General features: G+C 45.3%; 1 protein-coding gene across 1 annotated transcript in view; it reads right to left on the minus strand.

The window, feature by feature from the left end:
• The window catches only part of setbp1 (SET binding protein 1), a 34911-nt gene that overhangs the window by 5171 nt on the left and 9015 nt on the right, over positions 1 to 20725 (minus strand). The window contains exons 3-6 of the mRNA XM_049763831.2: positions 6880 to 7301; positions 4575 to 6512; positions 4291 to 4495; positions 3135 to 4191 (exon numbers count right to left, since the gene is read on the minus strand). Coding sequence (XP_049619788.1) covers positions 3135 to 4191; positions 4291 to 4495; positions 4575 to 6512; positions 6880 to 7301 — 3622 coding nt within the window. The remainder of the gene's footprint in view (positions 1 to 3134; positions 4192 to 4290; positions 4496 to 4574; positions 6513 to 6879; positions 7302 to 20725) is intronic.

Below are 20725 nucleotides of genomic sequence, written 5' to 3' on the forward strand. Positions count from 1 at the left end.
AATGAACATCCTCTCCATGGCCAAGAAAGACATGATGCCAATTTTGCTCATGGAGGGAACATCTTTTTTTTTTCTTTGATTTGAAGAGCTTCCTGCTAATTTTGACATATTCATGCAAGCCTTTGAAAGCCCAGCTGAGCCAGGAGAGCATATCCTATCCTGTAATTGTCTGCTCGGGAGCAGAGAGGAGGAAAGCCACAGAAATGTCTCCTTCCAGCATTTCAAATGTTTCCACACAATCACAACCTTGTGCATCTGGAGCAAATGCTGCCAAAAGCCATCCAAACACACACACGCTATAATTAACGCTGCAATTTTTAATTTCCTTCTTGATTTCAGTAACCTCTTTCTGAGCCCGGTCCCGCTCTGTCATTCTTTTTGTTTTGCTTCTCTAAGGCCTGTCACCCTCCCCCTCTGTCTGGGCATTGAATGCGCGATTCAAAATGAACCACCACCAACGAGGAAGAAAAGCGCAATCAGCCACCAGTCCCCAAGCAGCATGCAGACAAAATGCTGTTTTCTATTTTTCACCAACTTACTCTTGCTCCTTCCAAGACATGTCATTTGTTAATCGGCAGAATATTTTGTTATTCATAAAACAGAAAAGCGCCATCATTATGATTCTGGTGGATGGATGATCTTAGTCAATGTATAAAGTTTGGTGAAATAATCATTTTTTATTTTTGTGTGTAATCCAGTTAGCTAAGTATTGTTTACCACAGTGTATCAAAATAATGCTTGCAAAAAAAGGCCATAAAATAGTAGCTCAAGAATTGCATTCCACTTATCTCACTTAAGCTTTAAGACCTCAATCTTGATACCAAGCTCGGTACATAACCGTGAGGATCCCGAGTTCCATTCTAAGGTATTTACTAATGAATTGAGATAAAGTGAGGGCTGACCACCCCCCATTTACATCTCAGAGGAACATCACATTCTATTGTTACTTGAGAATTCGGGGCAGACAATGAAATTAGTCTAATGCAGAAAGCAATAAGTATCAAGAGTTTATGAGCTGTGCACGTTATCAGCTCAACTGAGCTCTGTCTTTCACATATAAAGCATGCACACACACACACGCACGCACACACACACACGCGCAGACCAAGTAGATGAAATTTATGAGCTGCATACACGGAACATAAAACGGGTGACCTTCAGCAGCGCGAGGGTCCATATAGCGCTGACGACCAGTTTCTCTGCGCAATGGGAAACCCTCGCTACACACACATTGCAGGTTTGATCTTTGACGACTGTTGTTTTATAAGATCTTTCTTGGCGTCACGAAGAGGTGCGAGCATGTGACTAAAAGGAAATTGCCCTCATTAATTCAGTCGAGGAACAGTATTAGTGCAAGTATGGACGAAAACCGTCAATGAGATGTAATGAGGAAATATTAGTAAAACATAATTGAGTAGATAGTGGAGCTAATGTGTAAAAATACCCTCGCTACATCCATTGCAGTGTTTAATGCGACTTTTTGTGCTTGCATATACATGCATGTGTGTGTTCTTGTACATATGTGCACATGTGCCTGTATTTTAATTGGACTAAAGCTGTGAAGTGAAGCAGTAAGTCATGCTAGAGGAGGGGCAGAGGGAATAGGAAAAGGAGAGGGTAATGGGGGGAGCAAGGGGGAGGGGAGACCTGGAAAAAAGAGGGAAGTGAGGGGGGGAGGATGATGTGGAAGGAGAAGTCTGCATATGGATTCCAAACCATCCAAGGAAAATAAGGGAAAAAATGTGTAAAAGGAGGATGGAAGACATAAACTGGAAGGGAAACATGGACAAGGAGATGTGCCGGTTTGGGGTGGGGGGGTAATCTATATATGAGTCATCCGTCCTGGATACCCTGGGGGTGGTAGTGGGGGGTGGGTGTATTTTAACTGAGCCCTTGCCTTCTCCTCACCGCCACTGGACTAGGCCCCAGTCATTAAACCCCTGGCTGCCAGCCAGCTCTTTTAACACAGGCAAGGGCTTTTTACGGCGTGTCTGTAGAAAATAAATCACACTGTGTGAATAATATATCTCTGGCAAAGGCATTGGCAGGAGCGGAGGAAGGGAGGGGGGGGGGGAGGAGAGATTGGTGAATTATAGTTGTCTCCATCCATGCATTACGTTCTCTCGATCCCAAGCCAGATGTGCTCAAAAGCGGCAGAATTCAGAAAGTTTAAAAAAAAAAAAAAAAAAAAAATCAAGCACATTTGGTTGTGGTAATTCTAGACTAGACCACCACTTTCAATGTTTTTAAATCTGTTAATATTTATGCATTTTATGCTTTTGTATTCATTGAAAATTAGGGACACCCTGTGAACTAAAAAAAAAAGATAAAAATTGGGAGGGATGAAATTGGTGTCCCAGCAGGGACTTAAACAGAACAGAATAATTCATTAGATAGCAATTTTATTGGCAAACATGCTCCCCGTTTGGCCAAATTGAAAGTCTTGACAAGTTACACATGCGCTTAACAGGCGCTTTTCAGCTGGTTTGGTGTTGCCCGTAAGAAAAGTTCTGCAATCTCACCAACAGAGAAGAAAACCACCAATGTCACCATCCCTCATAATTCACATCATGACTAATGAATACACGTCCATTAAATCAGTGGGCTACAGTACAGTTAAACCCCAAATAATTCATATTCTGGCTAATGACAGATCATTTGTCAATGACATTCTGGCAATGACACTAAACATATATAGACTCTTTGAAGATATGTCAAAATGAAATTGATAAAATAGTCACACTTGTCTTTTGTTAATATTCAAATTAGAAATGATTGATATTCCTGCCCAAATTAAGGATGTGCAATCTTATGCACTGTTCTAAAGGATGCTGGTAACTTTTAACAGTTTATGCAATGAAAATTGGATAAGGGTATCCTTCATCAAAATAAAAAACGAGTTTTTTTGTAATTACTTTAAAAATTCCAATCTCAACTTCTTTGGCATTTCCATCTGAAACCAACCAACTGAACAAGAATCTTCAATGACTTGCACGGACTGGATTCAACCCAAAGAAGCAGCTTTGGAAGCTGAGTACCGACATGGCTGTGAAGTATCATGAAGTGATAAAGCATGTAGTGGAATGTAAGTGCTCACGTTCCCATTATCTTAATGCACAGTAAGTGGTTCTTACCAGAGAGCGAGGGACTGGAGCGCTCGTTCATTTGTACTGGCTCCTGCCTGGCAGTTTGCAGTGACATCAGGCCTTGATCTCCAAACACAGTCGGCCTCATCTTCCTACTCCTTGAACCACACTCATTCTCCGCTGACCCCAAGAAGAGGAAGGACGATGATTCTTGTTGCTGTGATTGGCTACCGTAGCTGCTCATGAAGCTGTTCATTGGCTGTCCCGTCGGACGCAAGTGGAAGTGGCCATCGGAAAGGGAGTGCGAGGACGCCTTTTCCGACTCGAACATCCCTAGAGTGGAGCCCAGGCTTGAGCCTCGACCGTTGGGCCTCTTCTCCTGATGCTTGGAAGGGCCTTGACTGGATGAGTCACCAAGCAGGTTGCGATGTGAACTGGCCTTGGCTCCACTGAAGAGCCCGCCCAACTCTTGCCGGTCCCGTGGAGAAAGTAAGGGTTCCTCTTTGTGCTTATGTTTGTGCTTGTGCTTCCTCTTATGGAGGCGAACACCACCCCCGAGACCACCTGCGCTACTACTGCCGATGGATCCCAATGCCTCCCCTCTTGCGGAGGGGCCCTGAAGTTGACCAGAGATGCTGCGATGCTTGACCCCTGGTTGAAGTTTTGCGTGTCCACTGGAGTGGAAAGCCTTGGGAGGGGGGACCGCGGGTCTCATGAAAGGTGATATTGGAATATGACCAAGGGAGTGGTGAGGCAGGTAGAACGAAGGTGCGGGGGGAAAATAGCCTAAGCTCAGATGGGGTGTGTAAGGCATAGCATACGGTGCTGCATAGTAATTCCCCCCTTCCAGTGGATAGCCGTACCCTTGAACAAAAGGTATTTTCGAGGGGATTGGCTCACTGGCTTTGGCTGGACGACCCCGTCTCCTCTTGGCCTTCAGATCAGCATTCCTGCGAATATACGGACTGGAGTCGCAGGGGTACGTGTCATAGGTAATCGGGTAGTAATGGTGAAAGTTGAGGCGGAAAATAGAGGGGTAGGGATTCTGAGGGTAGCAGGTATATCTTCGGTGAGACACTCGTAGCTGCTGGAGCTTTGACACAACCTATAGGTGGGGAGTTGCAGAGGATTAGGAAAATATCAATTTGACTGCATATCACATCACTGAAATAGTACTGTACAAATAGTCAAATGAGTGGCCAACCTCCTCGAGTTCAGAGAGAAAGTGAAGCTGATCCCGGCTCTGAAGACACTTCCTTTTACGCCGATTATGTTTTTGCTTCTTCTCCTGCTGAGAAAGGAAGTTGTCCGCAGCAGCTTGTCGTTCACTTCGAGCTCTGTTTCCTCTGGCAGTCGCTTCAAGAGCAGCAGCCTCTGCGGCCTCAAACCCGCATAGATCAAAAGAATACCTGCCGCAACATAGCACAACGTTTATGTAACAACAGCGCCACTGTGAGTTTCTTAGCGACGTACAAAACAGTACTGCACCTGCGCCGAGAGGCGGGGCCTTTCTCGGTTTGATCCGAAGTGCTGTTGTTGTCAGTCCCGATCCCGCTGTCACTGGGAATAGTCTCCTCACTGTGGGACTCGCTGATGGGAGACAAGGTGACCTCCTTCACCGAGGCACCTTCTGAAAGCTGTGAGGGTGAATTCGCTAGAAGACGTGGCGGTGACAGTTTCCATCCCCCAGAGAGAAATCCTCTGGCTAATGGTTTGGGGGGCAGGGCTGAGATGGGCTGCAGACTAGGCATCGTGGCGTCAGAGTGGCTGGTTCTCATCGATGGGGCACTGGAGCTGGGAGAGGAAGTGGTGGCGGTTAGAATCGAGCTCTCGTACAGACTGGACGAGGATGCGGTCATGGAGGGCTTGTCCTTAACACTTTTGGGAGGGATAGAGCCTTGCGTTTCAGCTCGGGGTTTACGGCCTCTCTTTTTCCCGATGTAGATGGTGCCTCTCTTGCTCACGTTTATCTGTTTGCCCAGCCGAGCCTCGATGGTCGACGCCACGACATTCATAGCAGAGGTAACAGGTGCGGAAGGAGACTTCAGAGTGTTGTTCCTACTGGAGCTTGAGAGGATTTCATTCAGGATGCTTTGCATCTTGCCAAGCTTCACTTTATTTATTGGGTTTGAGTTGTTTCTGCCACGTTTTATTTTCGGACCACTGGACTTGGAACTGGTAATTGTTGACACCATTTGGACTAATGTTGTATTAATTGCTGTGTTTGGTGGATTGGTCTTCCTTCTGCGGTTTAGTCCGGCAGGGGTTTCTTGTGCTAGGGGGCTTAGGGGTGAAGTGGATGTCCCCTCATGGATGGTTTCTACAGTTAGAAGGGGCTGTTTCTTGGGGCGTCCTCGTTTTCTTTTGAGGGGCATGTGGACGGTCAGGCTGTCAGTATTTGTGTAGAGTGGACTAGAAGGGGTTATAGGGAAGGCCGAGGGTGGGTCAAATACCATCGATGGACTGCTGCAGCTGTCTCTCTGGGGTGAGGTGATGCAGTTATGACTTCTTGCTTTCAGGTATGACCATCTGTCCTTAGTCTTGCCTGACCTGGAGCTGACTGTAGAGATGGTGCTGTGGCTTGGACTCGGACTCAGGGTGGCCCTCGGTCTGGGGCTAGGGCTAAAGTTCGGCCTGGGTTTAGGGCTTAGGCTCGGACTCATACTTCCCTTAGGGCTAGGGCTGGGGTTTGGACTGGGGAGTCTGGGACTCGTGGAGAAGCTTGGTTTGCTGATGTTTAGGGAAAGATCTCTGTGTTTATGAGAATCAGTACTGCTCTTGGGACGACTCACTGGGATCTTTTTCATTCTGTTCATACTAAAAGTTGATTCTGGATCAGTCCCACTCCGAGTTGAATGATCCTTTTCTGGCCTGTCTACTCTTTCTCTTTTCTCACCTCTGTCCAGTCTTTCGGTTTTCTCCATCTTCTCCCCACCGATGTCACCCTGACTTGGGAGTCTGGAATCATTTTTGTGAATGTCCAACTTATGAGCTACTTTGGGTTCTGGAGGCTTATGCGGGTACTTCTCAGTGGTATTAGAGTCCTGTCGTTGTAAGGATTGCTCTTCAATAGAAAAGGACTCATCTAAAGAAGGCTTTCTCCGCCTCTTTCTTCCTTTTCCTTCCTCTGTCAGCATGGGCATCCCTCTGTCCTCGTCATCCGCTCTCCTACCAGTAATTGTTCGCTCTCTTTCATCTTTTCTTCTATGCTCTCTTTCTTCATGAAACTGCTCAGTCGTCTCTTCTTGTCTGTAGCGCTGCCTGTCTTCTGAATTAGATGGGCTTCCTGTTTCTTTTTCGGACTGTCTTCCCCACAGCGTGTCAGCACTGTGAGGATTAGAAAGCATCTTCTGGGACTCCTTCCTGCCATACTTCCTCTTGATGTTCCCAAAGAGCTGATCATTAGCTTCCTGCAAACCTTTCCCCCTGAATAAAGAACACAGAACAATACTGATGAAAAACCAATTGTCGTGGAAATACTGTTTCATGTTTTACAAAAACTGTACCGTGAATTGGATTAGAGCAGAGAATAGGGTTGCCATGACATCGGTCATGCAAACAAAATGACATTGCATAAACCCTGCTCTCGTTATTTTTTAATCGTGTGAGTCAAACATTTAGAGTCGAGCTATCATGCATCCACTTGATCCTGTCTAATAGACGTAGCACCGCAAGTTTCCAATTTAAACTCGCGTTCAAACTTTTGCTTTAAGTACATGGCTCACGAATACATTTTTTTTTTCAAGAGGACTTTTCAGTTTCTATGGAATTAAATTAATTTAAGTGCAAATACCTGCTGAGAGAGGTAAGGTTGAGAATACTGGCATCTGTAACAACTGGCAACTGAAGGTCTGGCGTCAAAGATCTCTGAGGTGAGTGGCTTTGAGTAACAGTTCGTAGGAAAGGTGCATTTGAATCCATTAGAGCATTTGCACTCCTACCGGCTGCCATTAACTCTACGGCTGCCTCGCAATCTGCAGGATTGGCCGGAGAAACCGAAGGTGCTCTAAACGTGATCCAGTCTGGGCTGACTTGGTGCTGCTGAATGTGCTGGAACTGTTGCGCGGGGGCGTGTTGCAATGGTTGGACAGGGGAGAGAGTGGATGCGGGGAGAAGAACGTTGCGGGGCTGGTGTTTGGGTGGAGAGGGGTCTCCTAGTAGTTGCAATAGGCCTCCTTCTCCCTGCTCAGGCATTCTGGACTGGCGCTCATATGTCTGCGGAAGACAGAAAAGAGACAATGAGTGCTTGCAACATTCATCATAACAACACCACAAAGCGCAGAGGAGAGGGGAAAGGAAAGGATATGATAACGCTAAGTGACCATTTAACAATAACAATATCCTGATTAGGCTCACAATGAGATAGAGTTCACATATTACATATTTTGGCAGTGACTTGTTGTGCTCTGAGATTCTTCTTTTTTTACTACTGGGGCTGGCTGACTGATGCCTTAAATACAGCTTGTGTGCATGAGCAGACCAAACAAAAGGCTTGTTTACAGAGCAATTAAATTCCTGTGGCAAGGATGTTGCATGCTGCGAGAGCTGGGAGGGAGGGAGGGAGGGAGGGGTGTTGGGAGGTCTGATAGCACACAGTGTATAAAACACAGTTGTGGAACTGAGCTGTGTCCTTGACTGCCCTATGCACGGTCGTAACATCTATTGTTATTTTATTCTCGTCATTACTACCTCCACTGAGGGAGTCCTGTTTCCATCCATTTTGGTTAAAGCTCATGTTCATTCATTTTGCAAGATAGGACTTTCATGCCATTCCTCTCATTTCTCTGTGAATTAGGAACAAATCCTAATGACAAATTTCAGGCATATCCAAGAAGTGAGGATTGATAAAAGAGTGTAATTTGGCGCCGATCCAAATTAGGTCTGCTCTCTACAGTGCGCTGTGTGTTTTCAACCACATTGTTATCGGGATTGTGCTAATGTGTTCCACATGCATGGAAGGAAAAAAAAATATATAAATTGAGGATGAGTTTATTGTAGAGCCCTTACCAATTATAAAACAAAAAAGCATTTTAAATGTGTCTATGACACCCAAATAATAATAAATAATTACTGTCAGCCAAGCATTCAAAATTAAAATGTATTTTTGAGTTTCACAAAAATGACCTTGATATTTTTTTAAATAACATTTGAGTTTGACATCAACTGAGGAATATGAAATGAAAGATCACCTGTCATGTCTTTGCACGTATTAGTGTACACGACTGAGAAAATGATTTATAACTAGAAAATGTGCAACTTCTGCAGAAATTGCATGTGAATGCTGAAATACGAACATTTCACACGGTAATACTAACCATTCGTAACGATTAAAACCATCCCCAGTTCCTACCTGCAGCATCAATACTAACACTAGTTGATTGTTTTTACATCTGTTCATGCATTCAACAACAGTCCACCCCGGGGCAGCTTATTTGAAACGGGAAAAACGTTTTGAAATGAAAACCAAGCAGCATCTTGGAAGAGAAGGTGCTCAACGTCCTTAGAAGTTTCAGCCAGCTTTAAATCCACAACTAGTTCACTTTCAACCAGTGGGAATGAAAAGGCTTGACACGCCGTGTTATACAACAATACACCGCTTAACGTGTCATGGCCGCATAATCAGCGTCTGCTGGAAGATGAGAAATGGAGCAGCGGACGGCCTTTGTGGTTTAGCCTGTTATTAACAGACTCAGTATGACGCAACAAAACACTGCTCTGCTGCGCTGCAGGGAGATGTAACCTAACCACAGGCGAGCCTCTCAGCATGTACACATTGGCTCGCAAGCGCGATAGATGCGCACACACTGTCAACATTTTTCCTGTATCCTTTACCCGATAACTTACAAACACCTAAACGTGCGCAGCCAGGGCGCCAATTTTAATCAAGATGCTTTAGCGGCTAGTATCTTGCCCGACCATTAGCTTCTTGCAGACAGATATGCACACACAGCCAGCTCGGAATATATAATATAGTCATCACAAAGTACTTACTGGAAGAGAAAGTGCTTATTTTCTATATTTGAGCTTGCCAATGTCTGGTTTTCCCCTGTTTGCCTCTCCCTCAGGCAAGCAGGCAATGACACTGGGTTTGTCCTTGCACGCTTGCAGCAAAGACTGTTTATTATGGCACGTTCTCATGAGCATGAGAAACCTGATTAACACAACATGGACGTTTGAGAACACACACTCACGCAAGCAGCATGAATGATTAATAACGCTCGAGTGGTCGGGTCTGCATACACACTCAGTTTTGTGCTGCAACTGTTTGACACAGACGCATCTAATCCAACTATTGGAGCATGTGGTCAATTTTAGCTGTAGACGGAAAATACTTTGGTTTGACATGAAACGTTAATGCTTTCTTATTGCTGCTGTCATCGTGTGTTATGTCATTAATGAAGTGAGTTTGTCCTAAGCAAGGCCAACCGTGACATCCACCGTCTTTTACAGATGAGCTCGGAGGATCCTTTCAGATTCCGCTTTCTGTCGCATCTTTTCATCAAATGTCGTTTTGGGTTGTATTTTGCATGGAATTCTAGCCTGGCTTTCTTATGCCTCTTCCGAACGAGTGGTTTGAATTTTCCGTTGTAGCGTTTCATGCTGCTGCTGTCGCTGACACTCGGTTTTGGACTTCTTTACAGCGTCTTCATAATGTTTCTGTCATCAAGTGTTAGCGTTTTCCTTCAGCTAGTCATTCGGTGTCTATTACTTGGGAAAACGGTGGTTTCTTGATTCTTTCGGACGTTCCAAATGGTTGTATTGGCTATGGGCAATGTTTGTCTAATGGCTTTAATGGATTTTCCATCCTCTCTTTCACACGCTTGCTTTTCACCCTGAAAGCTTTCTGGTTTTATTGTTAGTTACACATCCAACTAATCGAAGTTTTCACATTTAAAAAAACGGTATTGACATCGTTTTTATTTTCAGTTTGCCATCTTTTGCTGTCAAACCCAAACATATTCAGTCCAGAGCAACAAAAAGAAGGAATTAATACGTTTGGGCTCCGTGACAAGAATCTGATACACATCCACAATTTCATTTGACTTTTGGCTGCAGGTTAATGTAGACCAAGAGATGCAGACAGACAATAAAATGGCCTTGGTTAAAAAGATACGAGCGCACCCACACACACACACAAACATGCTAACAAAATGTATTCTCCCCCACTAACCACAAAGTGGCCACAGACCGATAATAAAGACAACACACATAGATCTTGTGCTTACCAGTGAGAGGAGGGAGAAATACAAGAAGAAGAAAACAGACCCACCCCCTTTTCGAGTTGAGGTAGATTTATTGGCACCGGTTCAGCTTTTTGTTCGTAGCTTCCTCGCTTCTACCCTTTCCTCTATGCTGCAAACAATCCATGATTCATTTCCAGAAAAAAAACACTCTCAGAGACACAAACAACTATGAATAGTCTTATGAGTCAGGCGGCTGCAAGGGCTGTTGCCATGTGAGCAACTCGCTGCCGTGTATCTCAAATGATGAAATGAATAGAAATGTCTGACCACATGTTTCTACTGAGACATATCACAAAGGCCTCATGTCAGTATATTGCAGGCCACAGTGATGATTTGTTCGGAAGGTTCCGCAGATTGAATGCAGCCTGTCCTCTGTACTGTGAACCGTCACAAACCCTTTTTGGAACCCTAAAACTAGTTTGGGTTACTTGCAGATTTTCACTATTTGTTGCAGAGCTCGTGCCCTGACCCTTGCAAATGTGATGTTGCTTTTTATTGGCTTTTTTGTTTTTTTTTAGGGGGGTCCTGTCTATTATTCATGTCCGGGCTTACTCTAATTTGTCATGTTTTGATTACACTAGGGCAAGATTGAAAAAAAATAAACTTGCCAGTATTCCCCTGAGCGACAATATAGACAGCCAAAGGAAGATGTACACAAAAAAGGTGAACACATTTTGCACATCAAGTACTAATACAGAGGGTGGCCAGCTTTCCACTGCTTGTTGGTTTGTGGCTCTTGGCTAGAGGGGACTAAGGCAACAAGAACAAATTACACTGCACTAAAGTGGAGTGGGTATAATGATGCAGCAATCAGCACTAAGGCACAGCGACAGAATAAGCTCATGTTCATGTGTGTATTTTGGGCATTTGTCAAACAGATCTGCTCAAGCAATCAGCAGCCAACGATGGTTTACATCACCCATGCATTAAATTAACAAGGTACTAGAAATAGTAAGCTGGAAAATGAAAGGTGTCCTACATCAGGCCAAGAAGGTGTCGATCCAGTTCTAGTGTGGGCTCTTTGGACTTCTTGTTCCTTTGAATCCTCTAACCCCCTTTTATCTTTCAAGGTCCTAAATCACGCTCATTCATTTATGTGTTCAAGCCTTGGCAGAGGTCTGCCCTCTCTGCACGCTCTTGTTTTGAAACGTGGTTTCTAAGGCAATGGTGATACCGCTAGCCTCCAGCAGGGGGCAGCAATTTAGAAAACAGCGCAGCAATCCGGTCCCCTTCTACACAGCCCTGAGCTCATATGTATTGACTATACCGCTAAGAACACACCTAAAACATGACTATTTGATGTAATCTTGCATTTCACAGAACTCTCCCTCGAGGCTTTAAGGCCCGTGTTGAGGGGTTAAGGGTCATACTCCTCGGCTAGGTCAACAACCTTTTTCCTTGCATGTCTTCCTCTGGGTCAGCACTGTAATAACATGCAGTGGTCTTACAAAGGCAGTTTACCACCCAAATGGTAAAGGCAGATATGGACGTGTGCAAATTCCCTCCCACTGGTGATGTAACCATCAGAGCACAGAGGAGGAGGTCATGGATAATAAGTGACTAAGAGCTGCAATCACCCGAAGGCGAGGCGACAAATTGCTTGAGTCAGCATATATGCTCTTGACAAATGTGAGAGGGCAACACAGCAGGTAAACACAATTATGGATGTTCAAATTAACAAAGGGGCTCCACTCCCCTCACCTCCATTTTGATATGTGTACAGCGTTGCTCTCCCGCAGCCTTTTTGTTTTCCACTCGTGTATAAACTCACTAGTGGAACTTCTCCCTCACACGGAGCAACACTGGCTGCACTAGTGCATACTGGGAAAGAACACCCCAGTACACGGGCACACCCAGGTCTCACGACGAGGCACACACATATGTGCACGTATACACAGGGGCAAGACACACACACACACACACGCACGAACACACACATGCTGCCCTTCAAATAGTTTTTCGCAGCCCTTTATTTGGCAGCATGCCCGGTGGTTAGAGTGTTTCATTTTTCCCTGTGTATGGAACTGGGCAGCTGTCCAGACAGATACACAAAGAGGAGGAGAGGGACAGAGAGAGAGAGAGAGAGAGTGGGGGGGGGGCACAAAAAAGAGAGAGGGGTAGAATAGAGGAGGGGTGGGGGTTAGTGAAAGAATGAGAGCAGCAGTAAGGGAGGGAGGAAAAGGACCAGCAGAAAAACAAGGAGTGAGTTTGCCTGAACATTTGCAATTTGTTCCCTCTGACACCTTATCATGATATTATCTACCCCCCCATACAAACACGACACAGCGTTGTCTCCCACCGCCACAGCGGCCTCGAGCCCCCCTCCCCGTGTCTCATCGCTTCTTTTCTTACCCGCTTTTCTCCTTTCTGAACCTGACCACTCGTCTCCTGTGGGAACTACACCCCTCCCCGTCTACAGCCCCCCCGCCTCTCTCAAACTCCATTCAGAGTGCTGTTTCCCTGTGATCTGTGTTTCTGACAGCTACACACACACACACGCGCGCGCACACACACAGAGCCCTTCTGCAAACAAACACCATGAATTCTAACACAGCTTTGTATCTGCAGCACTTAAAAACTGGCAAGAAAAGGGGGAGGGCAGGAGGGGCAAGCACAGAATAGGAGGGAAATTTGATAGAGAGAGAAAGAGAGCCATAGCACCGTGTTGATCTTATGGTCATTTTCACAGACACCCCCCCCCCCCCCCCCCCCCACACACACACACACACACACACACACACACAATCTCTCCCCCCTTCCACATCCCTTTTTCCCGCTCTCGTTCTTCCCACCAGTTCTCCCGGGAATAAAGACTTCCATTCATGCACCCGAGGAGACCCACAGTAGGGGAGAGAAAAGAGGGAGGAGAAGGAAAAGAGGTTTGGGGGGAGGGATTGGTGGTGTCAAGGTGGGACACAGCGTATCACTGGGATCAGGGCACAGTGCCATAAAATTGTGTGGGTGCGCGTGCACGTGTGTTTGCACTCTGCCCCGAGACAAAGCTTCACTATCTTCGATCTAGTGACATGTGCGCCAGCCAAAGCATCTTCTGGGAAAGTTGGGTGGGAAAGTTTGGAAAATGCCTCTCGATTCATCCTGCAGCAGAAAATACTTGTTGCGTGTTTTGTTGTTTCCTGCATATTTTTCAACATTCAATCTGGAGTAAATCTGTCCCGTAGCCGACTACAAAGCGGAAACCAGATTTAATGCACGGCGGCGGGTCTGCAATAAAATATTCCCTCCCACATTTACAGCGGTTATACTGCAGATTGAAGTGCTCCTAAAGATAGAAACAAAGCACCCGAGTCTTCTTGTCACACTGAAATGAATCAATCGGAAGAAAAGCCTTCGATTGGCAGAACTGCAGCATGTCATTAAGCCCCAATTTTGTGCGCAGTAATCACACACACATTGACATGCTACACAAAGTATACGTCTAATCCCTGCTATTAGCTTTAATGGTGTGTGTGTGTGTGTGTGCGCCCGTGTGTGTGTGTGTACGTGCAGCCATATACATGTGGGGTTTGTGAATAGCACTTCAATGGATAGCCATTTACTTCTTTCATAGTCAATGCTGACATCCAGTATAGAGAATTATTCATGCACTTGTTCATCCCAAAGGACAAGTAGTCATGCGGTGCCACTCACACGCACGCACGCACGCACGCACGCACGCACGCACGCACGTGTACACGCCTTCCACGTAGAAGCATAATCAATGCACTTGTTTGGCAACGTGAACTCAAAGAATTTCACACGCAGAGAATGTGTACAAGCAATCAGATGGCTTTTGTACAAGCGGAAACAATTAAGAGCCATGAGCTGCCCTCAATCCTAAAGGATGACTTCCTGTGTGGAATGACGGGTAATTCAAGGCAGAAGCTGTGCCGAGATTAAACGCGTCCTCTCTGACACAGGGCTCGAGAAGGCAAAAATGAGCTGACTGATTACTTATTCTCATGCAATGCATCATTGTCTCGTTAGAGACGTTCCGATCCGAGCATGCCGTTTGACCATTTAGAGAAAAAAAATAGTGGGGCGACATTTGTCAATATTTACAATGTGGTGAAGAGGTCTCTTGACTTATGTTTAGAACTGCAGAAAAAGAGTTTGAAAAAACTTTTTTTTGCTTCTGTTTGAAACGTTTTCTTTCCTTTTTCAAAGAGCCGTGTCAATGTAAAGCTGACATGGTCTGAGCAACTCTGGCAGAGCTCAAGATTGAATTAAAAAAGAGCTATAATTGATTCTGCCATGGATAATTCCTCTCTGAAAAGTCCTTAGATGATCCCCGGCTTGTCAGTAGGAATGGCGGCGGGTTAGAGAGCCAATGTAATGACATCCTCTGTGACAGCAAGAATGGGCAAAGTGAGACACAATAGTCTTAACCAATCATGCTGCCCGCCTCCCCTCAGGCTCCCCTCATACAAACAATAAACGGCTTTGTGTTGGGCTGCACTCCACTTGCTTCTCCACACACACGCACGCACGAACAGCATCATCTAGAACATTTTAACTCCCAACTCAAGCAACATCTGTGCATTTACACAAGAACTGAAACGTGCGCGCTTTGCTAACAACCTGGCCCTGTGTGCAATGTGTGCATTTGCCTCCGGGGCTGGGCACATGACTGCAGCTGCCCCCTCGTTCCCTCCTTTAGAACGGCTCCCCTCCTAGTTGTAGGTGAGAGGTCACATGGAGTGACATTCCTCTCAGTCTGAGAGCAAGCGCGTATTGCAGCGAGCCCAGGGAAATTTACAGAGATGGAGAGGGTCAAAAACACAAGGGGACAAAAAAAAAAAAACCCAACAGAGCAAAGCAGGTAAAAGACGAGTAGCACGGGGAATTTGGGAATGGGTTTGCGTGTGTGTCTGGGGTGCATGTGTGTGTGCGTGCGCTGAAACGGACCACTAAACAGAAGACTCTAGTGGCTCTTCGCTGCCTCATAGAAACAGCTGTTTGTTTAGTCTGAGCTGCCTCAAGGGACGAACACGCAGACAGAGGGACAGACAGACATACACAATTGCACAATCATTTATTCATGTCCAAATTCATCCTAAGGAGACAACTAGCATAAATAAAGAGTGCACTACAGAGGGATTACTTTACAAAGTCTTGTACTAAAGCAGCAGGAAAGTAGGAGGGAGGATTGACTCTTAAATGTCAATTCTACTTGTTGGGGCATATACTGTCAAATAACCAGGCTTTGTGTTTAGTAGGATTACACAGGGCTTTTTGGATGGGGATCCCACAAAACTTTATGAGGGGCTAAGACAAAAGCACGTAAAAAGATTGGGAAAGTTAAAAATAAATAAATAAATAAATATCCCTATAACCCTCTCTAGTTATACTCAGAGTTTATATAATCACTTCAAACTAGCTGCAAGCTTTTATAGGGCAAGGAACCATGTTTGGCAACTTTGACTTTTGATTTAACATCATCTAAGGCAGGGGTGTCAAATTCATTTTTGTCGCGGGCCGCATAGTAGCCATAGTTTTCATTGGAGGGCCATTATGACTGTCAGCGCCTTATATTATACACAGTATGGGCTACACAACAAACTGATGAATAACTAGTTTTGAAATCAGAGACTAGTAAAAATTGGTGAAAAAGGTGAATGATAATAAAAAATTGCTAGTAATAGCTCTATTTTTTTAAAAGTGAAGACAATTTGTACTCGATGCACAATTTGTCTTGGCGGGCCGCATAAAATGACGTGACGGGCCGTATCTGGCCCCGGGGCCTTGAGTTTGACACCTATGATTTAAGGTATTGACCACAGATGGAACGTATAATATTACCGAGATCGCTTTGGACGACACATTGTCACTGTCCTCTCATGGTTTCATGTTTAAACCCTCACCCCATCCCCACACCTCGCAACACACACATACAAGCACAAGCACACATACACACACATGCACGTCCCAGGCAGCTGATGGGGCCATCAGATTTCACTGACAAACACACTTACATTTCAAGTGAGACATAACGAAAGTCAATACTGCACCTGACTCTCCATCAACCTTGACCCATACCCATCTAAATCCTTAATGGACTATATCTCTGAACCACTAAATACACTCCGCTTCAATATGCACACACATACACACACACTTAATGCTACTCTTTGAAAAACATGAGGCTTTGACGAAGCAATATGTTTGCCACTCAAACATTAGTGGATGATTTACCGTCACTGAAGTTGTTGGCATTTACGTAATTTTATTAAGATTAGGCCTTCATTAGGATGAACGTTGAGCTGGACTGCTTATTATAGTCTGTCTACATCTGCCTGAAGAGCAACAACGACCTGCTGGGGCAGGGCACAATGGTGAATGAATGGGGCTTGACCTCTACGATAAATAGAGATGACGGTTTGTGCGTGTGTCCGATTGAGAAATTAGCTACAGTCCCAACCAAATGGTCAGTGCGCACATACATACGCACACAAGCACACACACACAGACACACAAACTCACAGAAACCCACAGGCAAAAAGCAAATCTAGCCCCGAGGGAAAGAAAGCAAAGGCCAGACTCCAGTTGTCTCAACCCCGACTCACACAAACAAACAATGCACACACACACACGCACACAGACTCACACATTCACAAATGTGGAATCCCCAGCTATCACCTCGACTTTTGAATGTCCATTAGGGTCACAGTTCATCTCTTCTTTTGCATTCCTTTGTGTCTCCCAAATGAGTGCGCTTGCGTTTGTGTGCACGTGTATTTGTGCATGCATCTGTGAGTTTGTGTGAGGGTGCAAGTGAGTGTGAGTGCTCACTGGGACTGACCTTGCAGAGTCATTCATGTAGACCCCCAGCAGTAGCAGAGCTGATTAGTGAGCAGTCTTGCTTAGCTTCATGAAGACTGTGGAAGCTCCATGCGTGTGTGTGTGTGTGTGTGTGTGTGTGTGTGTGTGTGTGTGTGTGTGTGTGCGTGTGTGTGTGTGTGTGTGTGTGTGTGTCTATGTGTGTGCATCTTAGTGTGTGTGCATTTGGTGGGAGAGACTGAACAGAATGTGTTTTGTCTGGACGGTTCTTCAGGTTTGAGAGTCGGCCAAAAGCAGATCAGAGGTTAGACATGAGGTGTGTGTGTGTGTGCGCGTGTGTGTGTGTCAGTTTGGGTGTCGGTGTGTGTTTCAAATGTGTATGGGGGTCAGGAGCAGATGGACAGCTGGTGTTTCAGCAGTGCTAAATCACTTACCCCTCCCCAGTTTGCACGCACACACATGCACACACACACACACACACACACACACACACATAGGCACACACGATACATACATCCCTTCCCCCTTCAACCACAGAGAAACGCCCCTTAAAACATTCCCAGCTCTTGCTTTCTCAAAGAGTTCAAACTGATGGACGACACAATAAAGAGGCTGGCCGTTTTCCCTGGGATGACACCAGACACCAAAAATGTGAGCGTTTGGTCAGGCTATATTAGAGGCGATCATTTCATGAGCATAAACATTCATAAATCACTTGAGAGTTGCTCTCTGCAAGCAGAACGATTCGCAAAAGCACCAAACGGACACACACGCGGCTATTTTATGAGATCATCAAGTCCCTCAGATCACCAACCGCCATCCCAGTCAGAGATAAAGCGCCGACATCAAAATGCTAACCATTTTGCGAACACACACACACACGCTGGTCACAGCCACCGTGTGCTGCATTCATTTCCTCGTGAATGCACTTGACTAACACATAATAATCCTAAACAATGCTAAAAGACCACCAAGCTGCAACACACACACACGCACACACACATAGACCGCCGAGCAGAGGGGGCTGTCAAGACAAGATAAGTGTGTGTCTATGGTCACATACACGACGACACACACACGAATGTACATCCACGACAATAACAACAACACACTGACTGGGCTGCACTCCTGGAAAAAAAAAAAAAAAAAGCCCTGGCTTATCGCTCTCCCCAGATAGTGAAATGGATTAAGAGCCACATTTGGTGCGTCCTGAGAACTGGACAGATAACCGGGAAAACACTCACTCTAACAGCAATCTGGCCTCAACATGATGCGCGTGCGGTCGGTTGTCTGCGCGTAGGCGCTGGAGCGACGGATGTGTGCGCGGGCATGTGTGTCTGGAAGACTGATGCAGTGGTTGACCCAGGACCCAATCCGTTAGAACGCACGCATTCATCTTGAAAACACACACAGCATGCCCGGACAAAGAGCTGTGTGTGAGAGGACGTCCAGCATGTGTGCGATGTCAGCTGGAGACAGAGAAGGGAAGAGCATCATATCCCATTTATGCCTGCGTGTGGGTTTGTCCCCTGACACGAGGCGCCTGCGCATCGTTATAAATGTCCACCGTGAAATATCATGCACTTGCCAAGTGCAAATTTGCTTTCCTCTATTTCCTAAACGTACCGTTCGTCCTGCGGCAAAAGTGTTCATTGGTGTTTGCAAACTCTCAGGAATGTCATTTGAAGCATTCTATGAATTCAGAAAGTGCTTAACTAGAAAAAATATTCAGACTTTTTCTTTCATTTTAGCCTTTATTCCATATGTTTGAGGTCTTTATGTTGAGCTGAATTTTTGCTATATTATTTTTTTTCATGATGATTTGTCTCCGTTTGCCTGTGGTTGATCCTTTCTGTCATTACTCCGTTTCTGTGTAGTGTTATAGTAATTTAGTTGTTTGCTTCTAACCCTTTAATGCTTGTCGCGTTCTATGATAATGGCTCTTTTATTCATGCGCTAAAAAATGTATTATCAAACATGAAATACGTTAAGAGCACATATTTTGCATGTCCATATTTAGAACGGCATACATCTGATTACGAAATGTGCGGTCAAATAAGTTGTCTATCCTTGACCCCACCTCGAGCAGGCTTTCCTAAACATTTCGGGTCACCTGTTGCTGTTGAAAATACTTAAACTGAACAGTTATCTATTTAAAAAAAAAAAAAAAAAACACCAATGGCTAAAAAAAAATCCTGTTTTTTTTTTTTAATACATCTGTGGTCATAGTCCGATGTGCACTCCAAATATTTTTTTCTGCCACACAGCCAGCCACTCTACATGAATATCCTCCTGCCTGTCTATTAGAGTCAAATCTCTATATTAATGTGCATCTATTGTCCTCTCCCCCTCTTCTATTCACCGTGCTAGCATACGCACATGCACACTACTCCCTGTGAGAGGGGCCCCTTAACCAGGCTCTCCATATGCCTGACCCCCTCCTCCTCTTTCCAAAGCCCCCTTCTTCTCTCTCTCCATCTCCTGCTCACACTCTGCCTTGTGCTCTGTTGTTGCTGCCCCATGCTGCCATCTGCTACAAGACAACAGTGAGTGAGAGCGGGAAGAGCCGGAAAGAGAGAGTGGTGGAAAAAGAGGAGACATGAAGGGAGATAAAGTGATAGAGAGCGGGAGAATCGACATGGACGCCATACAATAGAAAGCAGAGAGGCCGTCCATCTGCTCCCCCTCCTCAACACCCCCCATCGCTCCTGACACGCAGCCACACACACAACAAAGAGAGTATTTAACCTCAACACGCACACGCACACACACATGGAAGTGGATGGAAGTGTGTGGATGTGTGATGTGTGGGGTGGTGGGGCATGAGGCAGCCAGGGATCTCTCCTTAACCCGTTCCTCTCCACTGAGCCTGCCTGTAATACACCCTTGGGCTGGCAGGTGATGAGTGGATGTAGGGAAAGCATGTCGAGGAGTGGGGGGGTGGGGCACTGGGGGTGTAGGCTGGAGCGACAGACAAGTGATGAAGTCTTGAAACTGATCTGAATCAACACCATCACATCCTACAAGCTCCGCCCCTCCCTCAATCTCAAACCTCAATTGGGACCAGCTCGAAGCCCCCCCATCACACTGTCACTATGACAACCTCTGTCAATCAAATGAGAGGCGGCACTGCCAGATTAGATTTGGCAGCCAAGACATCCGTGGGCAGGGTTCACATCCCTCGGCTTGTTCGTTGATACAAAAATTGAAACAAACACTAAATTGTATTCCTGGTCTGACTTTAATAGCATCAGACATTGTTTAACCTCCCCCATAACCCGCTGAAGATCTCTTTGGCGAAACGATAATTATCTGCATTGTGAATCCACTACTAGACTAGAAAGACTTCATTGTCGTTGTAAATCCATGTTTGTTTTTCAAGATTGAACAAAATGAATAGAACAGTGCATAATATAAAAGATAAAGCAAACAAGATTCAATTACGCAAATAGCAATGGAATAATGTGACAGTGTATAAGCAGATAGCAGCAGACAAACAGCTAACCACCACAGCAGTAGTTACTGACTAAATTCTTTCCAGCTTTGCACCATGTGTTATAACTACACTGTCAATAATATGATCCACACTTTAGCAAGGATTTTTGTTATCCATTCTAT

This window comes from Syngnathus scovelli, chromosome 3, assembly GCF_024217435.2.
Source record: "Syngnathus scovelli strain Florida chromosome 3, RoL_Ssco_1.2, whole genome shotgun sequence".
NCBI lineage: Eukaryota > Metazoa > Chordata > Actinopteri > Syngnathiformes > Syngnathidae > Syngnathus > Syngnathus scovelli.